Source organism: Felis catus, chromosome D4, assembly GCF_018350175.1.
Source record: "Felis catus isolate Fca126 chromosome D4, F.catus_Fca126_mat1.0, whole genome shotgun sequence".
NCBI classification, from domain to species: domain Eukaryota; kingdom Metazoa; phylum Chordata; class Mammalia; order Carnivora; family Felidae; genus Felis; species Felis catus.
The window spans coordinates 85538473-85562333 of record NC_058380.1 but is presented as its reverse complement, the minus strand read 5'-3'; the positions used below and the strand labels follow the sequence as shown (position 1 = coordinate 85562333).

Here is a 23861-nt window from a genome sequence, read left to right as displayed (position 1 = left end):
GACCTGTGGAGACTGCTAGCCAAGTCCCCTCACATTTGGATTAATTCTGTCATCCTGGGGAACAGAACGGCCTTATGGAAACAGGAGATTCATGCTGAAAGCTCAGAGGGCCTTGGAAATCCGTCCTGTGGCTCAAGTTAACTCCCTACCCGGGAGAACCAGCAGGATGTTTGCTATGTCATTTAGGAAGAGAACCAAAAGTCCACTAATGAGAAAATAAGAAAACTTCCTCTCCATCCTGCCATCACTTCTAGGGCTTGCTACCGAATTTCTAAATGATTTATGAAAAGAGTGGCTTTACATCTCACACTGTTTTGGAAGTTTCAAATATTGTGATCCCTGCTCAGACCCTACATCAGAAAGTGTATTCAGGTTTTTTATTCAAAACAAACAACAACAGAGGTCACCAAACTTAAAACAGACTGGCTGGTCCCAAACACACAATCTGAGGGTTTTCCGAAGTCTCTCGTGCATTTTTATCCTCACAATTCTGACCAAAAAAGAAGCCGAGTCCAGAACAAGAATATGTCAGTACACAGGTAAAATCTTCAGATTACAAATGTGTCATTTTAGTACAAAGCCATACACGCACGGAAAGGGTGCTGACCAGCCGTCCCTCCCAGGAAGTGTGGGGGCTCCAACCCAGGCAGTTTTACCAGAAAGGGAGGGTGTGGGTACGGATGGAGGCTTGAGGGCGGCCAGTCCTGTCCCCCTTCACAGTGGCTCTCAGCCTCAGAAGACCTTGCGCCTCCCTCAGGGGAGAGGCCCGGGCTTCGTGGAGAGAAGGAGCATTTCCGGGGATGTGGTGCGGCCTCTGTAAAGACGCCCGGCAATAGGGCCCTCGGGTCCACAAGCAGCACTTGTCGTGAGGAGCAGGCATGGTATGGAAGTGCTGAATCACTACACTGTGCACCTGAAGCTAATATTAGATTGCATGGGAACGGACTGGGAAACATAAGCACAGTGAATGAATGAATGGACAAATGAATGAATGCAGCACAGCCTCCACAGTGAGGCACACATGCCTGGACGGAGGTGCACACTCGTGAACAAGTCTCTCCACGACTTCTCCTTATCTTTGGAAATAAAGCCTTCAACAGGATGTCCAATGAAGCTAGCCACCTGGCAATGCCTTCCTTAATCCTTTTTTTTTTTTTTTTTGAGAGAGGGTAACAGAACACCAGCAGGGGTGGGGCGGGGGGAAGGGGAGCGACACAGGAACCAAAGCAGGCTCCAGGCTCTGAGCTATCAGGGTTCAAACCCACAAACTGCGAGATCATGACCTGAGCTGAAGTCAGACCCTCAACCTACTGAGCCACCCAGGAGCCCATGCCTTCCTTAATCCTAACTCCTTCTCCAACCCCCTCCTTCACCCTAGTCAAGGACTCCCTAAAAACCCAGGCTTTTTAGGGAAACGGCCAATCTCCACATATTACAAAACATTTCTGTTGAGGTGACTCCTTCAGAATGGAGAGACCTACTGGAGTACTTCACAATATGGCCCTAAAGAAAGAGGGTTACTGTGTGGATAAATGAAAGCTACTTAGCTAAAAAGGAAAGCAAACACACACACACACACACACACACACACACACACACACACACAACAAAAACCAAAAAAACCCCAACTGTTCTCTACATATGCTGAATGTAGTGTTTCTCCCTCTAACACTGGTGACTAAATCCCCTCTTCCCAGCCACAACCTTAGTATAAAGGCTCTCTCAACCCCCAAATAAACAAACAAAAGAAGTTGTTGGCAAATGAGTGGCACATTTTGAAACAGGAGATACCTTTAAATCTGCATTTAGATCACTCCACCAGCTCATGACCAGGAAGGCTCACAGAACAAAAGGACAATCAGCTCCACAGATATATTCCTACTTGTACTCCTAGAGCCACAGAAACATGTGCGGGGCAAACTTAGAATGACAGTCAAGGAAATGCAAATTAAACAGGAAGATGCCATTTGCTGTCCAGCAGTGCCACCAGGAGCGACAGGACTTTACAGACTGCTCTGTTCTTTTTGAAAAGCAATCTGGCAGCAACCCATTACAAAAGTTCTTTAACTCTTGCTTTTTCTAAAAAGTCAAACTTCTAAAAAAAAAGTTGCAAGAATAGTATGTTGAACTCTATAACCTTTCACCTAGCTTCACTAATTATTAACATCTTGCCTCATTTGCTTTTTCTCTATGTATGTAATTATATATACACGATTTTCTCCTGAACCACTCGAGAATAAAATGCGGATATCATGACTCTTCACCCCTAAATCCTTCAACGTGTTCTTTCCCAAGAACAAGACCATGCTCTTACATAATGACAAAATTATTACACTCAGGAAACTTATCATTGCTACAACAGTATTATCTAATATTACATACAGTCCACATTCAAAATGTGCTAAAATATCCCAATAGTTTTTACAGCAATTTTTTCACAATCCAAGATCAGGCATTGCAGTTAGATACTATCCTAAAAAGTGAGATGAGCATATGGCTGACACAACAATCCGTATACCTACAGAAAGACAAGCGCTAGAAACAAAAAGGGCCACAAAAAGTGACTTGTTGGGAGAAAAAAAATTATGGTACATTCAGACTCTGGAGTTTCATGCAGCTATTAAAAATAGAGAATTAGGGGTGCATGGGTGGCTCAGTCACTTAAGCCTCCGAATTCAGCTCAGGTCATGGTCTTGCAGTTCACAAGTTTGAGCCCTGCATCGGGCTCTGTGCTGACAGCTCAGAACCTGGAGCCTGCTTCTGATTCTGTGTCTCCCTCTCTCTCTGCCCCTCCCCAACTTGCACTCTGCTTCTCTCTCTCTCAAAAATAAACATTATTTTTTAAAAAAAAATAGAGAATTGGGGCGCCTGGGTGGCGCAGTCGGTTGAGCGTCCGACTTCAGCCAGGTCACGATCTCGCGGTCCGTGAGTTCGAGCCCCGCATTGGGCTCTGGGCTGATGGCTCAGAGCCTGGAGCCTGCTTCCGATTCCGTGTCTCCCTCTCTCTCTGATCCTCCCCTGTTCATGCTCTGTCTCTCTCTGTCTCAAAAATAAATAAACGTTAAAAAAAAATTAAAAAAAAAAAGAATTAAATCTATACATATTGACCTAGAAGGATGTCCATGAACTATTGATGACAAAGTTCCAGCTTTGCTCTTTACTCTGCTTTCAGCCTGCTGAGGAGGAGGATGGAAATCTAGCTGTCGAGCACCCCTGCTGAGAAACTGAGGACCTTTTAAATGATTTGAACCCTTTTTATTACAAAATAACACACATTCACATAAACCGCATCAAGCAATTACACGGTTTGATGACTTATTATAAGATGAATACCTTGTAGTTACCACCTCAGTCAAGAAATAGCTACCTCAATCAACGCACGAACGGACCCCAAAACATGGGGTATATACACACACTAGGGAGTATTATTCAGCCTGAAAAAGCAAGGAAATGCTGACATATGTCACAATATGGACAAACCTTGAGGACATGATGCTAAGTGGCAAAAGCCAGACACACAAAAAATACTGTCTCGGTGGTTGAGGGTAGGGGGGATGGAGAGTTGTTTAATGGGTATGGCGTTTCGGGTGTGCAGGATGAAACAGCTCTGGAGATCAGGTGCACGACAATGTGAATGTACTTAACACTACTCACCTGTACGCTTAGACACGGTTACAGTGATAAATTTTATGTTGCATATAATTTACTACAATTCAGAAAACTCACCCCAGAGTTCTTCCCTGTGCCTCATCCCAATCACAAGCCCTCCCTCCTCCGGCCATGAGAAACAGAGGTCCTGACTTACCTCAAGTTTCTTTACGATTCGATCACCCAAGTGTGTGCACCAGGGCATCATGGTGGTATCTTGCCCGTTTCTTTTTTTAATGTTTATTTGTTTTTGAGAGAGAGAAAGCGCAAGCAGGGGAGGGGCACAGAGAGAGGGGGATAGATAGATAGTCCAAAGTGGGCTCTATGCTGACAGCACAGAGCCCAATGTGGGGCTCGAACTCACAAACCGTGAGATCATGACCTGAGGCGAAGTTGGATGCTTAACTGACTGAGCCACCCAGGCACTCCTTGCCCACTCTTGAAAGTTTAACGTGTAGCACCTGGCTGGCTCAGTTGGTAGAGCATGCGACTCTTGATCTCGGGGTTGTGAGTTCAAGCCCCACGCTGAGGGTAGAGATTACATAAAAAATAATAATAATAAAAATAATATAAATAAAATAAAAGGTTGATGTGTATTTGCAAGTTTCTTTTAACCTACAAGTATTCTCTCCATCCCTTGTTTTCCTCACAATGTATCTGCTGGAGAATCCAGGCCATTTGATCTACACAGTTCCCCACACTCAGAGTTCAGGTCAACATGTTCCTCTGTCCTTGGCATTTCCTGCAAATTGTCAGCTGCACCCGGAGACTTGAGCAGACACAGGTTTGATCCCTTTGGCAGGAATGGAGGTGGTGCTGTGCTGTTTCATCAGGAAGCACATAATGTCTCTCCTTTTGTGTCAGTAGCTATTGATGCTCAATGCTTAGATCTATTAACTCACTCAGGTTATAAAATGATGATACTGTATTCCAATTCTATCATTCCTTTTCCACTTATTAACTGAAATTATCCTTACCCACTATTTGGTTACCCAGTACAGTTCAAAAGTTCAAAAGTGGGGGGCGCCTGGGTGGCGCAGTCGGTTAAGCGTCCGACTTCAGCCAGGTCACGATCTCGCGGTCCGTGAGTTCGAGCCCCGCGTCGGGCTCTGGGCTGATGGCTCGGAGCCTGGAGCCTGTTTCCCATTCTGTGTCTCCCTCTCTCTCTGCCCCTCCCCCGTTCATGCTCTGTCTCTCTCTGTCCCAAAAATAAATAAAAATGTTGAAAAAAAAAATTTAAAAAAAAAAAAAAAAAAGTTCAAAAGTGAAAGGTAAGACAAATACTGGATTCTTTCTATTTCTTAGGTTTTAAGGTAATAAATTTGTTCCCTATTGTCATCCAGTGATGACCCATTGTTTGATGGGTTTCAATCAATTCCAAATATTATTCTTTTGAAGCTCAAAGGATCCCATCACTGGACAATGGCAGCTTCTTCCTCTAGGTGGCTCCTGAGTCCTTTTGACATGACCCTCTTGGTCCTCGATAGCTTCCTCACTGGTATTGGAAAGATGTACAGGCTCATCTTGAACATTTCCTGTCCTAGACCTAGAATCAAGCAATTCTCTGGGAAGCCCTGGTCTCTTTCAGCAGTAAATGTTATTTCACGACCACAGTCTGGAATTCATACTGATATTTCCAATTCAAATTCAGGATACTTTTTTCCCCCTAACTTACTTACCTTCTTCTGTATTACATCTCTTATCTCCTTTCTTCCGTATTGAAAATCCTGGTCTCAAGGACACAGGGTATACAGGATTGCATTATCCCATAATTATTCATTTCCTTTATCCTACTTTATTCACACAACAGTCTTAGAATAACAATATTAATGCTACCACCATCAGTGTAATTACTGAGAAAAGTTATGAAAGTTTTGTTCTCTCCATCCTCCCATATTTTTTACAGTTTATACTGTAAGAGTCAACACTGCATCTATTACATGGGCAACACGGCCATTACACACCATACCTTCTCCTTCCTTTAGTCATTCAGTCTTAACTCTACAGTAACTGAGTGCTCACTGCTCTCCATCAGTCTTTATAGTGACGTTTCTCTAATCATTTTCATGGCCTGAAGCTTGTTCTCTGGTAAATTCCTCAGAAAGGGTTCACAGGAATAACATTCTCTGAAGAATAATCTTCTTGCGTGTTCATAATAGTCCGTGCCCTTAATACCTGAAAGTCAGTGTTACTGGATATAAAACCTTTGGCTCACATTTTTTTTCCTTGACTTACTTGATTACATTATTTTGCTTTCTTTTGGCAAAAAGTGTTTGGGTCAAAAACATTGATGGTAATCTAATTTCACTTCTCTCAATAATTTCATGTTGCTTACATGTTGAAATGATACTATTTTAGATACACCAAGTAAAGTAAAATATATTTTTAAAGTAATCTCAGGGGCACCGAGGTGGCTCAGTCAGTTAAGTGTTTGACTCATGATTTCAGCCCAGGTCATGATCTCACGGTTTGTAGGTTCAAGCCCCGTGTAGGCTCTGCACTGGCAGTGCAGAGCCTGCTTGGGATTCTCTCTCTCTCCCTCTCTCTCTGCCCCTCCCCTGTTCATGTTCTCTCTCAAAATAAATAAATAAACTTTAAAAATAATAATAAACATTAAAAATAAAAAAATAATTTCAACTCCTTTCTTTAATGTGGCTACAAGCAAATTTAAAATTGCATATGCGATATAGAAAACCCTAAAATCTCCACCAAGAAACTACTAAAATTGAGAAATGAATTCAGTAAGGTTGCAGGATACAAAATCAATGTACAAAAATCCATTGCATTTCTATACACAAATAATAAATCAGCAAAAAGAGAAATTAAGAAACAATCCCATTTACAATTGCACCAAAAAATGATAAAATACCCATGAACAAACTTAACCAAGGAGGTAAAAGACCTGTACACTGAAAACTATAAAACACCGATGAAAGAAATTAAAGACAACACTAGCCCATGAATTGGAAGAACAAGTATTGTTAAAACGCCCATACTACCCAGAGCAATCTACAGATTTAATGCAATCCCTATCAAAATACCAACAGCATTTTTTATAGAACTAGAACAAACAATCCTAAAATTTCTATGAAACCACAAAAAAACTCCCAAATAGCCAAGGCAATCTTAAAACAGGAAAACAAAGGTGGAGGTATCACAATTCCAGATTTCAAGTTATACTACAAAGCTGTAATGATCAAAACCGTGTGGTACTGGTACAAAAACAGATACACAGATCAATAGAACACAATAGAAAGCACAGAAATAAACCCATAATTATATGCTTAATTAATCTTTGACAAAAGAGGCAAGAACATGCAGTAGGAAAAAGGCAGTCATGGAGCCTAGATGGCTCAGTCTGTTAAGCATACCACTTCGGCTTCGGTCATGATCTCATGGTTTGTGATTTTGAGCCCTGCCTCACTCTCCCTCAAAAATAAATAAACATTAAAAAAAAAATTAGGGTCCCTTCAACAAATAATGTTGGGAAAACTGGACGGCCATATGCAAAAGAATGAAACTGGACAACTTTCTTACACCATACATACATAAAAATAAACTCAAAATGGATTAAAGTCCTGAATGTGAGAACTGAAACCATAAAAACCCTAGAAGAGAGCACAGGCAATAATTTACCTGACATCAGCCATAACAACATTTTTCTAGGCATGTCTTGTGAGGCAAGGAAAACAAAAGCAAGAATAAACTTTTGGGACTCCAACAAAATAAAATCCTTCTGCACAGCAAAGAAAACAATCAATAAAACTAAAAGACAACATATCGAACGGGGGAAAGATATTTGCAAATGATATATCCAGTAAAGGTTTAGTATCCAAAACATATAAAGAACTTATACAACTCAACACCAAAAACCCAAATAATCCAATTAAGAAATGGGCAGGAGACATGAACAGGCACTTCTCCAAAGAAGACATCCAGATGGCCAACAGACATATGAAAAGATGTTCAACATCACTCATCATCAGGAAAATGCAAATCAAAACCACAATGAGGTATCACCTCATACCAGTCAGAATGGCTAAAATCAAAAACATGAGAAAACGACAAATGTTGGCAAGGATACGGAGAAAAAGGACCCCTTGTGCTCTGTTGGTGGGAATGCAAACTGTTGCAGCCACTGTAGAATAACAGTACAGAGGTTCCTCAAAAAATTAAAAATAGAACTACCCTATGATCCAGTAACCACACAACTGAGTATTTACCCAAAGAATATGAAAACACTGGGGCACCTGGGCGGCTCAGTTGGTTAAGCATCTGACTTCAGCTCAGGTCATGCTCTCAGTTTATGAGTTTGAGCCCTGCATCGAGCTGTCAGTGAACAGCCTGCTTCGGATCTTCTCTCTCCCTCTCTCTGCTCCTCCCCCCACTCTCTCGCTCTCAAAAAATAAACATTAGGGGCACCTGGGTGGCGCAGTCGGTTAAGCGTCCGACTTCAGCCAGGTCACGATCTCGCGGTCCGGGAGTTCGAGCCCCGCGTCAGGCTCTGGGCTGATGGCTCAGAGCCTGGAGCCTGTTTCCGATTCTGTGTCTCCCTCTCTCTCTGCCCCTCCCTCGTTCATGCTCTGTCTCTCTCTGTCCCAAAAATAAATAAACGTTGAAAAAAAAATTAAAAAAAAAAACATTAAAAAAAAATATGAGAAAACTAATTTCAAAGGATATGTGCACCCCTGTGTTTATTGAAGCATTATTTACAATAGCCAAAATTAAAGAAACAACCCAACTGCCCATCAACAGATGAATGGATAGAGAACACGTGGTATAAATACACAAAAGAATACTATTCAGCCATAAAAAAGAATAAAATCTTGCCATTTGAAACAATATGGATGGATCTGAAGAGTATAATGCTAAACAAAGTAAGTCAGTCAGAGATTTCATTCATATGTGGAACTGAAGAAACAAAACAAACGAATAAAGGGGAAAAAAAGACAAAGCAAAAACAGACTCAACTATAGAGAACAGACGAGACGGTTTGCCGGGGGGCGGGGAAAGGGGATGGGTGAAATAGGGAAGGACACTTATCATGAGGAGTAATGAGTAATACATTGAACTGTTGGATCACTATATTGTACACCTGAAACTAATATAACACTGTATGCTAACTATACTGGAATTAAAGTGTTTTAAACATACATATAAATAAATTAAATAAAATTGCACGTGTGGTTCAGATTATATTTCTGTTGGATAGTGCTGGTCAAGAATGCCAGTCCTAGTTTTAAATCCCAGACAGACAGTGACACTTACCATCTGTGTGAAGAGGTGACTTTTCTCTTTAAGAACTGACTTGCTCATCAGTATACTGGGAATAATAAATACACCTAATGTATAAGGCTGATGTGAGAAGTCAATTAGATAATACACGTAAAACACTTAGTGTTACAACCTAGACATGGTAGGTGTTCAAAAATAGGAGTTGCCCTTATTATTACGGTCCAGCATTAGCTGAATAGTCAGCAGATGAAGGTTTTAGACCTGGCTCTGCCCACACCTGGCTATGTGATCCAGGCAAAAAAAAAAAAAAAAAAATCATCTCTTAGATCCTTCATTTCTTCATTAGGAAATCAGGAGCTAACAGGTCATGATTTCATGGTTCATGGAATCGAGCCCCACATCAGGCTCCATGCTGACATCACGAAGCCTGCTTGGGATTCTGTCTCCATTCTCTCTGCCCCTCCCCCTGCTCATGCTTTCTCTCTCCCTCCCTCTCTCTAAATAAATAAATAAATAAACATTAAAAAAAAAAAAGAAAAATGGGGCGCCTGGATGGCTCAGTCGGTTAAGCATTCGACTTCAGCTCAGGTCATGATCTCAGTCTGTGAGTTTGAGCCCCGCGTTGGGCTCTGTGCTGACAGCTCAGAGCCAGGAGCCTGCTTCAAATTCTGTGCCTCCCTCTCTCTCTGGCCCTCCCCTGCTCATGCTCTGTCTCTCTCTGTCTCAAAACTAAAAAAATAAAATAAAATTTTTTAAAACATTAAAAAAAAGAAAAAAAGAAAGAAAGTCAGGAGCTAATAATTCTGTTTCATTGGGTTACTCTGAAGACTGAATTCTTTCAGTCAACATGTATTCACTGACTACCTACTATGAGCTAGGCACTCTTCTGGGCACCTTGGAAAGAGCAATGAACAAGTCACAATAAGTTCCTGTCCTGAAAGAGTTTCTATTCTGGTGGAGCAGACAGAGCACAACTGTTATTCTATGGTGTGAAATGTTGGGTAGTAATGAGAAATTGAAAAAGCTGGAGCAGGGTAAGGGAAAAGAGAGTGATGGAGAGAGGCCACTTCAGTCCAAGGACAGGGACAGAGACAGAGACAGGTAGAGAAGAGCCAGTAGGAGGGAAGGAAAGGACGTGCAGGGCCCTGCAGCAGGGAGATGCCAGGTGAGTCTGGGTTAGAAAGAAGGAGCAGAGGTCTAGCTGGGGAGCAGAGATGGGGGCAGGAGAGGAGGCTTGGCCAGACCCCAGGGGGCACTGGAGGCCTCCGGAGGAACACAGGGTCTCATTCTCCGACAAGGCAGCTGCTAGAGTTTTACACAGGTTTTTATATGATCCCTTGGCTACACTGAAGGAGGTGACGCACGTGCCAGGCTCAGCAAGGCACAAAATAAACGCGGAGGCCGACAACGGCAGAATGAGGAGATGCGGCCCAGAGCGCTCCCACAGCAGCCTGGAGGGCACAAAGCCTGGTCCGGCAAGGGGGACAGGGAGGAGTGGGCGTGGCGGGAGACACTTCCAGGGTTGCCCCGGGACAGTACCTGCAATGAGGCCCAAGGTCACCCCAGGGACAATATACCGTTCACCCTCAAAGTACAAAAGGAAGAAACCAAGCCCTGGCGAAACAAGGAGCCAACTCTGCCCCTCAGAGCAGCACAAACACACTTGTTGGAGAAAAAACAATTTTTAAAAATTTTATTATTACAAAATATTATTTTCTACCATTGTAGGAAACAGTCACTGTAAAAATGTACAATTTACAAATAAAGAAAAAGAAGAAAAACTAAATTCCAATTAACCAGAACCCTACAACCAGAAACTGCAGTAAACAACGTTTGGCTATTTATATCCAGATATTTAGGACTATGTAAAAATCATATCTAGACCTCTTCCTACACAAATATAAACCGTGTGTGTGCTGTACATGCTTTTTATTTTTTTTTTAATTTTTTTTTCAACGTTTATTTATTTTTGGGACAGAGAGAGACAGAGCATGAACGAGGGAGGGGCAGAGAGAGAGGGAGACACAGAATCGGAAACAGGCTCCAGGCTCTGAGCCATCAGCCCAGAGCCTGACGCGGGGCTCGAACTCCCGGACCGCGAGATCGTGACCTGGCTGAAGCCGGACGCTTAACCGACTGCGCCACCCAGGCGCCCCGTACATGCTTTTTAAAAACGGCACCGTTCTCTATTAATTGTGCCATAACTTGCTCCTTTTACTTACTTTCCATATATACTGCGCATGACTTCCCAGGTGGCTAATTTCTAGATTGATGGCATCCTTTTTAATGCTGCTTGGCATTTCAAAAAGAATATTCTATCCCATGGTCCCTATTATGGGGCATATGGCTTGTTTCCAACCGGAGAAACTTTTCGCTGTCCCCCCCCCCCCCCATCACACTGTTTTGGTGCCCACACACCCACAGCTGTCGTATTACTTACAGCAAACTCCTCGGGACTCACTTTCAAGACATCGAAGACAACGGCATCGTAGCTCTTGCTGGCATAGTCGCAGCCCTGGCCCTCCAGAGAGTCTGAGCTGCTGCTGCCCTGTGGAGGACAGGGAGAGAGGGTACCACCTGAGCAGTCGGGCTGACCCCAGAATCACTGGCCCCCACACCCAGAACCGAGGACACGAGAGTGACAGAACCATGCAGGGACAAAAGCTGCTACGGCTCGCTGCTTTGCCCTGTTCCATACAAATACTCTTGTTTAATTCTCGAGAACTCTTTGAGCACACACTATTTTTATTCCCATTTTGCAGATTAGGAAGCAGAGGCCATGCCACTTCCCCAAGGTATCGCAGCTAGGAAACTGTACAGCCAGGAGATGAACCTAGTTTTGCATCTATGTGATGCCAGACGCATCCCCTCAATCACTACCCCAGACTGCCTCCAGCCCGCTGTGTAGCTGGTGGGGTAAAAAGATTCAGCCCACTCTTCCTTCAGAGAGAAGCGGGCCTTCACACCTCAGGAGGCCTGAGGCAATCATCTGTTCTATGACGTCTTTCAAACATCACCTGGTTTCACCTTTGTTTTTTTCTTGAAGTCACTGCAGGAAATTCTTACACAAAGTATTAAACTGGCCCTCAAGGCTTATTTCATGTAGGGGACACTTGGAATTCAAAGCCTGTTAGCTGATGAGGTGAGATGTAACCAACTGGCTTTGGAGACATGCCCGAAAGTTCTATTTGCTAGAGCCCCTCGTTAAGAACACCCTGGGCCCTGCATGTAGAGAAAGCGTCTCCCATAAAAGAGCAAGTTAAAACTCCCCAAATGTGGCCAGTTTCATGAAACCCAACACTGCGGGGATCCCAGAATGTTGAACATACCTTCTCTTAGATTTTATTTAATTTCATCAAATTCTACTTTGGGGAACCAATCAAGCTTACCACCCAAAAACTGTGCCCATTCGTAAATGGTTTTATTCGTCTCAACCCATGAAGAGGGACTTTGTGGTTTCCGTTAACCTCAATATCTTGGACCGGGATTTAGAGAACATGCTTTTATTAATTCTTCTTTATTTCACTCTTTCCAAAATGGCTATATCTGGAAAAACCTTGCAATCTTACTGGAAACTGGAGTGTTTTTAGGCCAGTGAGGGAAACCACCAGTCAACAACTGAAAATGTGAGGTTAAAAGGAAGCGCAGAAACTCCAACCTGTAGGTTCCAACAGGCCTGTGTCATCTGAACGTTCTACAAACGAGGTTACAGTACCCAGAAGCCTGAGGTGACCTGAAGTAACACATCGTAGGGTTAAGAGCTCTCACGTCAGGCTTGGTTGGGATGCCAGCCCCGCACTAGCCGCCGCCTGACCTCCCCGTCTCTGTAAAACAGAGCTGCTGGACCTACTCCCCAGGACTGTGGGACGGGTTATATAAAATGAAGCTTACAAAGCAGCTGGCAGAATCCCCCTCCCCCGGAGACGCCGATTCAAGGGGCGTGGGTGGGGTGGACATGGCTACTTTAAAAGTGCCATGAATGGGGCGCCTGGGTGGCTCAGTCGGTTAAGCGTCTGACTTCAGCTCGGGTCCTGATCTCACAGTCGTGGGTTCAAGCCCCCTGTCAGGCTCTGTGCTGACAGCTCAGAGCCTGCAGCCTGCTTCGGATTCTGTGTCTCCCTCTCTCTCTGTTCCTCCCCTGTTCGCTCTCTCTCTCTCTCTCTCTGTCTCTCTCTCTCTCTCTGTCTCTCTCTCTCTCTCTCTCAAAAATATGAACAAAGATTAAAATAAAAATTTAATTAAAACAAAAAGTTCCATGAATTGATGGGACATTCTCCTCTGAGGAGAATCTGTGCTTAACTTCTGAAAAGTAACAAACACTAATCCCAAGTGCCTCTGGAATTGGCAGTCTGTCCTGCACCTCAGTCTTAGGCACCGACCCTGCCTGAGCAGGTGATTACCGGTAAATCACTCTGCACTTCCTCAACCACCTTCCAGAAAGCAGGCTAAGTGATTTTCCTCAGTGTAGTGTCATTGTGGTTAAGAGCACTGGCTTGAGTCACGGAAGCCTGGCTCTGAATCCCCACCCACTGCTGACCAGCTGTGTGATTTGAGCCAGTGTAGTCCTCCCCTCCTGCCTTGGTTTCCCCATCTATAAACTGGGGGTGAAGGTGAGTGTGAGGATTAGTATGATAATGCCTGTGGAACATGCAAGGCAAAAGGGCCTGGTGTGTAATACACACTGAATTATGGGGTGTATGTGTGTGAGGTCATTCAGTCACCAAAACCAATTGAGTACATGTGTTCTTTCACTCAGTAACTATGGAGCACTTGCCATGTTCCAGATACACATATACACACACGTGCACATATACATACGGACGTACCTACACATAGTATATACGTACACAGGTATATGTAGGTGTATATATATGCACATACACACAGAGATCAGAAAACAAAGAAGCTTCACTCGAGATGGAATGTAAACTGTAAATGCAAACAGAAGTCTGATTCCTCCAGTTACCGAACACAGGCCACTCCTGGGACCTCAGGTGTTGTAACTTCCCTGTAACACCCCGTTACATCTGCCCCAGACACACACACTCACACAGGGGGCCTTACTTAACCCAGTGCTGCTCCAAATACATCAGTGCTGGCGCTGATGACAATGCAGGGACTTTATTCAAATCTATACCGGCACCATCAGGGAATTTTAAAAGGTACTCACAAGTGTGTTTTCAGAGGCAGAGATCAAAATAAAGACTTTTTTAAAGGTTTCTAAGCTATGAATTGGTTCCTGTGAAGTTCTAGCTGATCACACAGGATCATTTCAAAAGCCCAGCTCAACCGTGAGGGACTTACAAGCTCACCACACTGAGTGTTCCCTTGCCAGCTTGTCACAGGAGCCACGCGTTACACGTTCGGCAAGGTGGCTTCCCTGGGCCTGACACCCACTCCTCCTAGCACGCCTCTGTCCCATCATGCACTTGGAAAACAGGCTCCCAAACCCCCAGGACAGGAGCCCCCGCCCAGGCCACTCTCAGACCACCAGTCCTTGCAGCCATTTCCTACTGAGTAAGGCAAATAAGAACACTGGGCCAGTTGGAAGCACTTCTGTCTGACTTCATTCTGGAATGTGTGACTTATTTATAATCGGCAGCAGCTTTTCTTGGGAAAGATCTGATCCCATCTTGCCACCAAAATGGAATGTGGCACTTGCTATGACCGGACCGGGCAGGTGATAGTTTATCTTTGAAGAGAACCACCACAGAAAACACACTCATCCTCAGGGCTGACCGCCTCCCACATCTCACGCCTGGTGTGGCCAGGGGCCACGGGAGCGCTAAAAATGGTACTATTCACGGAGCCTTGCTGCCCTGCTGCCCACGACTTAGCTGGGGACTAGGTCAGCTGAAAGGATTCCCCCTGCCCCCCAAATGCCCCAGTTCTCACAGCCACTGTACCTGTGGAGTGGCGGAGGTGACCAACACACTAGCCATCAGACCATTCCTCTTGTACATAGTCTCCGGGCCACAGGGAGCTTCAGGGCAGCCTCCGTCGGTGACATAACCTGTCTGGAGAAGTCCTACAAGGAAAAAGGGGCTCATAAAAACCAGCTTCAAACCCAACTTCAACCCACCCTGGAGGGGGAGCTGTGCTAGACCCTGGGGGAGACCTTCATAAACAAAGCTTATAAGCCAGCAGCCTACAGGCTAAGTACGACCCACAGACATAGTTTCTTGGGCTTGTACAGGTTTTAGTATTTTTAAAATTCATCAACAACATTTAATTAGAAAGCTTCGCATGGAATTATGGATTTCCAGCCTTTCTTGAAAATGAAAATACCTGGCAGTACTGGGCCCACGTTGCTACTTGATGAGCATCAGCTGAGCTGAGCGACAGCTGCCCCCGCACGGGAGCAAGTGCCTTCCAGACGGCACCTGGGCTGTGCAACCATTTGGGTGCATGCCTGGCCCTCTCAGGCACTAGAGTTTGTGACCTTTGTTTTAAAAGAAAGCAGGGAAAGAGTACAAACTGCTCCCACCGTGCTTCCCTGTGCACAAGACCGTTTCATCAATAATAATGTGATCACAGCGAATATTCGCATACCGCTCACCCCGTGCCGCGCACTTTGCGTACATGAACTAACCCTCACAACCGCCTCAGGTAGGTGCTATCGCTCCCACATTAGGTGTGAGGAGTTTGAGGCACAGAGAGGTTAAGTAACTCATGCTTTGGGGCCTCTAGTCACGCAGCCCCACCATCGCATCATCATTCAAGACCTTGCTCAAATGTCGTTTCCTCCGGTTACCGAGCCTGGACCACTGGAACCAGAACCAGATGCTCTCGTGCCAATGCATACATGCCTCTAGTAGGGCATTTATCACATCACTCAACGACACGGAGCTGCAGCCACCACCCGCTCTTTAGCAGGAAAGTGACCAGGAGGGTAGGGAGGGTGCAAGAAGGGAAGGAAAGGAGAAGGTAAGGTACCAGCCGGCAGCCAACTGCATTTATTCAGGCCAGAGATGAAGGTCCCCTGAGCTAAGCGAGGCTGCTGCAGTGGAGTCAGAGAGGAGACAGACTGGGAGACAACAGAGACAGAAAATCAACAGAAACTGATGGGGAAGGGTGATCGGGGTAGATGAGCCGAGGGTGAACGGTGTCTGGCTTGAGGTGCCAGAAGGACAGCGTGTCCCCCACCGAGGGCAGGAACAGAGGTGGTGCAGCAGATCTGTGAAGAAGATGATGAACGTCATCTGGGATATATGCCGAATCTGCGGTGCCCGTGAGAAAACCCACCCTGGAGAGCAAGGTCTCGCCTGAAGCTCACTGGGGAAGATGGTCTGGAGATGGGTGGAAAAGATCTCGACCCTGCCTGTGACCTGCTGGAGCCTCAGCCCCAGGGCTCATCACAGAGCAGCGCTTCGGCACAGAACAGAGTCGCGCGCCCGACAAGGTCAGGGTGCTGCTGCAGGCTCCGTCCGCCCCCGTCTCCAAAGCCACGATGGCCGCTCCCTCACAACCTCTCCGCCATCTTCCTCGCCGGCCATCTCCTCCTGAGCAACAGCCTGTGAGCCGTCCGCCTTTCCGCCCTTCCTCCCCCAAACGCTGAGAAGAACCAGTCCGAGCTATAAATGACATTCGGGGGTCAGCCAGGGACAGCTGAATACGGGTATTTTAGATGATATCGAATTACCATTAATTTTCTGGGGCGTGACAGTATCAGTGGGGAGATTAAGTAGGACAAAGACTGTCCGGGCGATGCGCTGTGGCAGAATTCAGGGCTAAAGTGAGTTTGCAATTTAGTTTCCGATCAGTCTGCAAAATACGCTGAAGTAGAGATAAAGCAACTATGGCAAAATGCTAACACCTGACATCTATTGACAGGCGTTCATTGCACTAGTCTCTCAACTTTTCTGAATGCTTGATAATTTTTATAACAAAAGAGAAGGGGGGGGAAAGCACAGGTCGGCAAAGTTTTTCCTCAGAGGAAAAACTGAGCAGCAGAGGCCAAACTCCTCTTTCACCAGCAGGGAAAGGGGAGGGGCTGAGAACTGTCATTTGTCAATCCCTCTGTCCTCGGAGGAGCCGTGCTTGCGGTCACCCAGGACCCTGAGCCGTGGCTGGGGCAGGTTTGGAAGGCAGCTGCGTGAGAGATGCCAAGAGACCTTTAGCAAAAGAAGGCATACAGGGGCGCCTGGGTGGCTCAGTCGGTTGAGCGTCCGACTTCAGCTCAGGTCACGATCTCGAGGTCCACGAGTTCGAGCCCCGCGTCGGGCTCTGGGTTGATGGCTCAGAGCCTGGAGCCTGCTTCCGATTCTGTGTCTCCCTCTCTCTCTGACCCTCCCCCGTTCATGCTGTGTCTCTCTCTGTCTCAAAAATAAATAAATGTTAAAAAAAAATTTTTTTTTAAAAGAAGGCATACAGATGTCAAAGGAGGGGAATGCCATGGGGAAAGGCGAAGCAAAACCACAATCAGACAGCGCTTCATACCCACCAGGACGGCTATAATGAAAAAGACAAAACCAAGCGCTGGCAAGGATGCGGAGAAATGGAGCCCTTAAATGTTGCTGGTAGGAGGTAAAAGGTACAACTCCTTTGGAAAACAGCTTGGTAGTTTCTTAAAAAGTTGAACAGACGCTTATCAAATGACCAGCAATTCTACTCCTAGGTAGCTACCTTTTAAATAAAATGAAAGCATATGTCCGCACAAAGACATGTACGTGAATTATTCATCAGAGCCAAAAGTTGGAAACAATCTAAACGCTCCTTGCTCCTCCAGTGGTGAGTGGATAAACAATGAGATATTTCCCTACCTGTGGACTACTACTCAGTAACAAAGAAACGAAATACTGATGCAAACTGTAACATGAATAAACCTCAGAAACATTATGCTAAGTCAAAGAGGTCAGACCCAAAAGACTGTACTGTAGGATGCCATTTTTATGAAATGCCAAAACAAGGCAAACTCAGAGAGACAGGAACACATCAGCGATGGGCTGGGGTGGAGGCAGGACTGACTGCAGACGGGCACAGGGATCTTTCTGAGGTGACGGAAATGTTCTAAAACAGGATCATCACGACTGTTACGCAGCTCCGTAAATTCACTCAAAATCACAGACTCACACACTTGGAGTGGGTGAATTTTACGGTATGTAAATCACACTACAATGAAAGCAGCAGCCACCAGCGCTGTTTCACGATGGCACCCTGAACTCAATGTTTAACTGCTCCCTTCCACATCCCTTTGAAATAATCAAAGAAATATGAAAAGAGCAAAAACAAACCACGTTCGCCCATGACAAGAGAAGAGTTATTTTCTTAAGTTTATTTATTTATTTTGAGAGAGTGAGAGAGACAGCGCGTGTACACAAGCAAGGGTGGGGAAAAGAGCCCGACGTGGGGTTTGAATTCACAAACCGGAGACAAGATCAAGATTCAGACACTTAACCAACTAAGACACACAGGTGCCCCGAGAGAAGGGTTATTAATAAGCAAAAAGACGTTGAGGAATTTCCAGTGCAGAAGAGACAGGACTGGGAGAAGGGGAACCCGCGTCTGGAGCAAAGGGAAGGCCTCCCAGGAGTCAGGCAGATGAGACCTTCCCACAGACACCCCATGAGAACCTAGAGACTTCAAAGTGGGGAATCCAGAAACTGAGGCTGAGAGTACGGCTCAAGAGCTCAAAGAGGCAGCATGAGACTGGCTCAAGCTGCAGGGCTGTCTCAGACCAGACAAACCAGCTCATGCGGACTGGGAGTCGGGGCCAACCCAGCCAGGCTCTCTATGCCAGAAGCAACCAGCTTGTTGGATGGCCTCTGTTCAGATCAGCTCGGGCCAGACTGAAGTGACTCAACCCAAGCCTGACAGAGTCACAAGGGGAAGAAGGCATGGGAGACAGCCAGCCTGATGCTGTGTGATGACGTTGTGGATCCAACCTGCATCAGTTCCAGGCTGATGTGAGCTTCGGTCCTTTCACACTATGCCTGGTACTCTGCGGGTCTGCCCCGGCGGGGGGGGGGCCCAACATGGAGCCCAAACCAGAGGCCTTGGCTCTCCCCACTCACCCGACACCAGAAACCCTCAAGTCACATAGCCCTTCAACATAGAGGCCACGTTTCGTTCTCACACCCTCTTCCATGACAGTTCATTCGCCCACCCCCTGTATCCCATCCGAAGGACACTACCACCTCTGCCCGTTTCTCCATCATCGCTGGGGGGGAGGGGGGGGAGCGCACTCAGGTGCCCCCGTCCAACACTGACAGCAGCACACGCAGGGAGCGGCAGCTGCGCGAAGCTGGGCTAAGTGCTACATTTTTAGTTCATTCTGTCTTCACGACAACCCCATGCAGGGGAGACTCTTCTGGGAAACTGAGGCACCAAGAGGTGATGTAACTGCTAGTTGAGCAGTGGGACTGGGGTGTTCAAACCCCGGTCCGTCGACACCGGCGCCTGGGCCTCCTCCAAGAGCCCATGAGGACCCTGTGAGAAAATGCATGTGAAACACTCGGCCCGGGCTAGCCACAGACCAAGCACTCAATCCCAGTTACTGGTTACTGTGAGTGTTAATCTAATCCTACAGTTCTGTTCATTTATGCCTATTCTTTCTTCCTAAAATAAACAAGTAAAATATTAGCTTAAAGAAAGCACGGCATCACGCTCTGTGAAACCACAGGCCTCCACTGCGGACAAGAGGTTCCCAGCTGTGGATGCCAGGCCACCAGACAGCAGAGGCTGAGTCCAGGTGTCTGAGTGCAGCTCCTCCTCCCGGAGGCCTGACCTGCCAACCGCACACCCCTCGGGCCCACCTGGACACAAAGCACGGCAGCCACAGCGTGTCAGCCCTGCGCTCCCCACGGGCAGCCTGGGCTGGAAAGAAAGACAGAGCGCTTGTTTCAGATCTGACTCCTGCAAGTCTCGCCATGGACAAAAATAGCCTAACTCGTGGGCAGCATGTCTCAGACGAGTGATATTTCACATACTAAGAAATAACAGAACCAAGCAGAACAGAACATCTTTCCAGGGCCCAGGGACACCCCCACCCATCCACTTTCAGTCCCTGAGACCTGGCCAGGCCCCAACTCCTCATCGGGGCCCAGACTCCCATCAAGGGAGTCAGCCTGGCCTAGGCCCCTCCTGGAGAACCGCTTCTCCACCCCTTGGGAGGGCCCCTGAGGACGGCGACTGTGCCTCCCAGGCCAGACTGACTGCACCAGAGTGGCCACCTGATTCTCCTGGGAACTCGGGATGCTAAGATGCCAGTCCCTGCTGGTCAACCAAACTGAGACACTCTGCCCTCACTTGTAGGGGGGTGGCATCTGCCTGGTTGCAGGGACAGTCGGCCGGAGTGTGAAGGCAGCAGATGCACGAAAAGGCTGAAGGCAGAGGCTGTGTCTGAAAGAAACGGACAGCAGTGGGCCTGGCTCCCAACCCCGGCTCCGTAGTGTCAGGTAGTGAGAGGGGCTTTCCAAAAGACCTTGATCAGGGCTACTTCCGAAACACCAAATCCATGCGACGCCACCAGAAACCCGACCATGAAAACACAAGGGTCTCATCTGAATGGGGAAAGAGAAGCACCATCCATTCGTCGAGCTTCTACTTCACATAGGTATTGTTCCAGCCACGGCTTCTGACCGTGTTTATGCCTTGGACCCTTCTGGCAGCCTAGTGAAGGCTCTGGGTCCCTTCTCACGGAAGTATTTTTAAACGCATAAAATCACGCAGGAAACCAACTTTCACATGGAGAAATATGTTATTGTGTTATAAATTATTTTAAAATAGCTATATTTTAATATAATTGTTTTCCTGGGTAAAATATAGCTACTTTAAAATAATTTATAATACAATAACATATTTCTCCATGTAAGGGAATATATATATTTCTTTATTATTGCATGATATAACAAGATACATTGGGAGGTTGAATAATTACCATAATTTAAAAGTAGTTATGAGTATAGATATTCTAAGAGGTCAATAATTATTACATGATATGAAAATACCTGTGATTTTTATTGGTGACAAAGTCCCAAGTACTACTATTACTGTGACTCATTGTCTGTATTAGTAACTGAGAGAAATGCTAAACTTCAGTGAGAAGTTGGTGAAAATAAAGATGTCATATTTTTCCCATCCAAATTCACAGATGCCTGGTTCAGAACCCCTGTTCCAGGCACTAAGGGACACAAAGCCAGCAGGCCCTGCTCCCAGAGAACTTATATTCCAGTGTAGAAGTCAGAAAATACACACATGGGTCGGGGCGCCTGGGTGGCTCAGTCGGTTAAGCTTCCGACTTCTCCTCGGGTCGTGATCTCATGGTTCTTGAGTTTGAGCCCCGTGTCAGGCTCTGTGCTGACAGCTCAGAGCCCAGAGCCTGCTTCAGATTCTGTGTCTCCCTCTCTTTCTGCCCTTCCCCCACTCATGCTCTGTCTCTCTCTCAAAAATAAATACACATCAAAAAAAATTTAAAAAGAAAGAAAATACACACATGGAAACAAAGAAGATAATTTCAGATACTGAGAAATGTCTCCCAAAACTAAAAGATGGTGGAGGATGGTATTTGCCAGGTGGTCAAGGAAAGATGCTCTGAGGATGTGAAATTTGACTGAAACCTCAGGAAGCAGTCAGCCCATAAAAACCAGCATGCGTTCTTTGCAGAGGACACAGCAAGTGCAAAGGCCCTGAGATGCACATGAGCTTAGCAGGCTTGTGATGGAGGCAGATGGACCAGGGTGGGCAGAAGGCAATGGACAGACAGGCTGGGGCCAGAGCATGAAGGGCCTTGATGCCACGGCGGGAGTGTGGGTTTTATCCGGAGTGCAGTGGGAACTCTCTGGTGTACTAGAGGACTGTGAGCAGGGGAGTGACAGGATCTGATCTTACTGTTTGTGAGATCACTTTGGCTACTCGGCATAGAACTGAATGAAAAGAGACACAGCCGGAGCCTCGGAGCCAGCTGGGGTAGGAGAGGATGATGGCATAGACTGCCAGCCACAGGGGTTGGGGCTGGACACGGCGGGGTAGGTTCCAGAGGGAAAGATACAAGACTTGCTGATGGACCACACGGGAGGGGAGAAGAAAAGAGAGGAACCAAGGATGACCTCTAAGCTTGGGGCTGCCACGAGTGGGTAACAGCTACACACGCTGCTCAGCTGTTCATTCATTCACTCGTCACCCGCCCAGCCCGCTGGAGGACCAGTTCTGCTCTCCAGGGCCCTGAAGTGTAGTGGGGAGAACTCCCCAAAGTAGCTGCTCACGGGGACACATGCTGTAACAGATCACAGGTTCACCCTGGGGGTCAAAGAAGACATCACTGACAAGCACCCTTGAGCTGGGTCTCGAAGGACCAGTGGGAGCGCTTCAAGGAAAGGGTGGCCGAGGGCAAGGAGGATGCCCGCAGCAAGTGAGGCAGGTTGGGGCGTGAAAGCACCCTGAGGTGCTGGTGTGCCAGGAGCACAAGGGGGCAGGTCCCCCTCCTCACCTGACCCCAGCCCGTGTGCAGCCTAACACACAGCAGCCAATAAGCTAGGCAGGGACCCCCACAGAGTTTGTCTTCCCGGATGGCCCTGATGCTACAGCCACAGCCACGGTGTCTTGTGCCCTGGTCACTCCCTCATCAGTTCAGCAAACTTGGTGAAACTGCCCAAACCCTGCTCTGTGCAGAGGAATCAGACCAGCCCTTGGCCTCAAGGGACTCCCACACCACTATCTATCACTTTGTTTCAGGCTCTAAGGATTTCCGTGCATTAACAAACTTTTTTTCACAGGTGAGGAAATGGAGGTACCAAGAGATTAATGAAACTAACTCGGGGGTGCACTTTTACCTGCCTGTACTGACTGTGGCCCCTGCTGGTCAGGGGCAGGCTGGCAGGATGGGGAGAGCTCCAGCTTTTTGAGCCTGGCTTTTTAATCCGAATCACACCAAAACCCCATCTTTCCATCCTCCAACTCTCTCACCACACACACACACACACACACACACACACACACACACACACACACACGCTGCTAATGCCTCCTTGGAAACCAAAACACCGCAGAAGAAAAAGCAATTCTCATGACGTAACTTCGCAAGAACGTGGCAATTGTATCAGAACCACAGAACAATCCCTCATCTCTTGTTTCTGTATGACAGAATCTGCTCTTGTGTGTGGGCTCCCGGAGAGGGAAGGAAAATCCCATATGCCATGTTGGTTTCCTTCCAAACTTTCAGAATTCTCCTTCAATGTTTCAGGTTCAGGAAACCAAGAAAATAACACGAGACAGTCTGGTGCAGACCACTGTTGAGAAGGCAGAATAACCACTTTTTCCTAAGCGTATGGAGGCTGTTTCAAAGAAAATACACATATCCAGGAATGTTCAATTACAAGAGAGTGATCTCTTCCAAATGTTGCAGACAAGCATGGAAACGGACCCGGAGCTCCGCTTCAGAGGACGGTGCTGCTCTCCACCTTCCTCCGTCCTGAACAGAAGCTGTGACAAGATGAACAGGAAGGAAGCAAAGAGGGTTCTGCCCACAACCCCTCCATCACTTCAGGAGCAGTAAGTGTATGTACGTACATGTGTACACACACACACACACACACACAAACACACACACACACACGCGGCCACAGCATGCACATTTCCTATTGCCAGAGGGCTTCCCCCAAGGTAACCATCACTGTGGTGCCGGACCACGGGCCGGCAGCTCAAGAAAGTCCCCCTAAGAAAGTCCCCCTTGTGCGGGCTGGCAGGGTGGTTATCTCCACCTCTTCCTGACCCTCTCCAAACGGGCCAGACCTCTTTTCCTGGCAAGCAGGAGCGTCTGGCGGCTTTCAAAGGGAGGCCCGGCCACGGCCACGTAAGCACATGTCAGACTTGAATGCCATCACTCACTGCGGCGTTCACCGCCCCCCAACCCCCACCCCCGGCCCTTCCAAACCACCCGCCAGATGTTCAGCCTCCGACATCCCACCTTCTCGCTGAGGGAGACAGAGTGGGCCGGGGAGGCGCCACCACGGCTGTGCCCCCGTGGAGGAGAGGAAGCGGCA

The 23861-nt window shown here is 46.8% G+C and overlaps 1 protein-coding gene across 17 annotated transcripts in view; it reads right to left on the bottom strand.

The window, feature by feature from the left end:
* RALGPS1 (Ral GEF with PH domain and SH3 binding motif 1) overlaps positions 1 to 23861 on the bottom strand; it is a 277984-nt gene that overhangs the window by 216220 nt on the left and 37903 nt on the right. For 16 of the 17 annotated variants that reach the window (XM_045043214.1, XM_045043217.1, XM_045043212.1 and 13 more), the window contains 2 exons: positions 14790 to 14911; positions 11324 to 11431 (listed from right to left, as the gene is read on the bottom strand). In XM_045043214.1, the coding sequence (XP_044899149.1) occupies positions 11324 to 11431; positions 14790 to 14846 (165 nt within the window). In that variant the 5' untranslated portion in view covers positions 14847 to 14911. The remainder of the gene's footprint in view (positions 1 to 11323; positions 11432 to 14789; positions 14912 to 23861) is intronic. The other variant, XM_045043213.1, reaches the window with a different exon arrangement.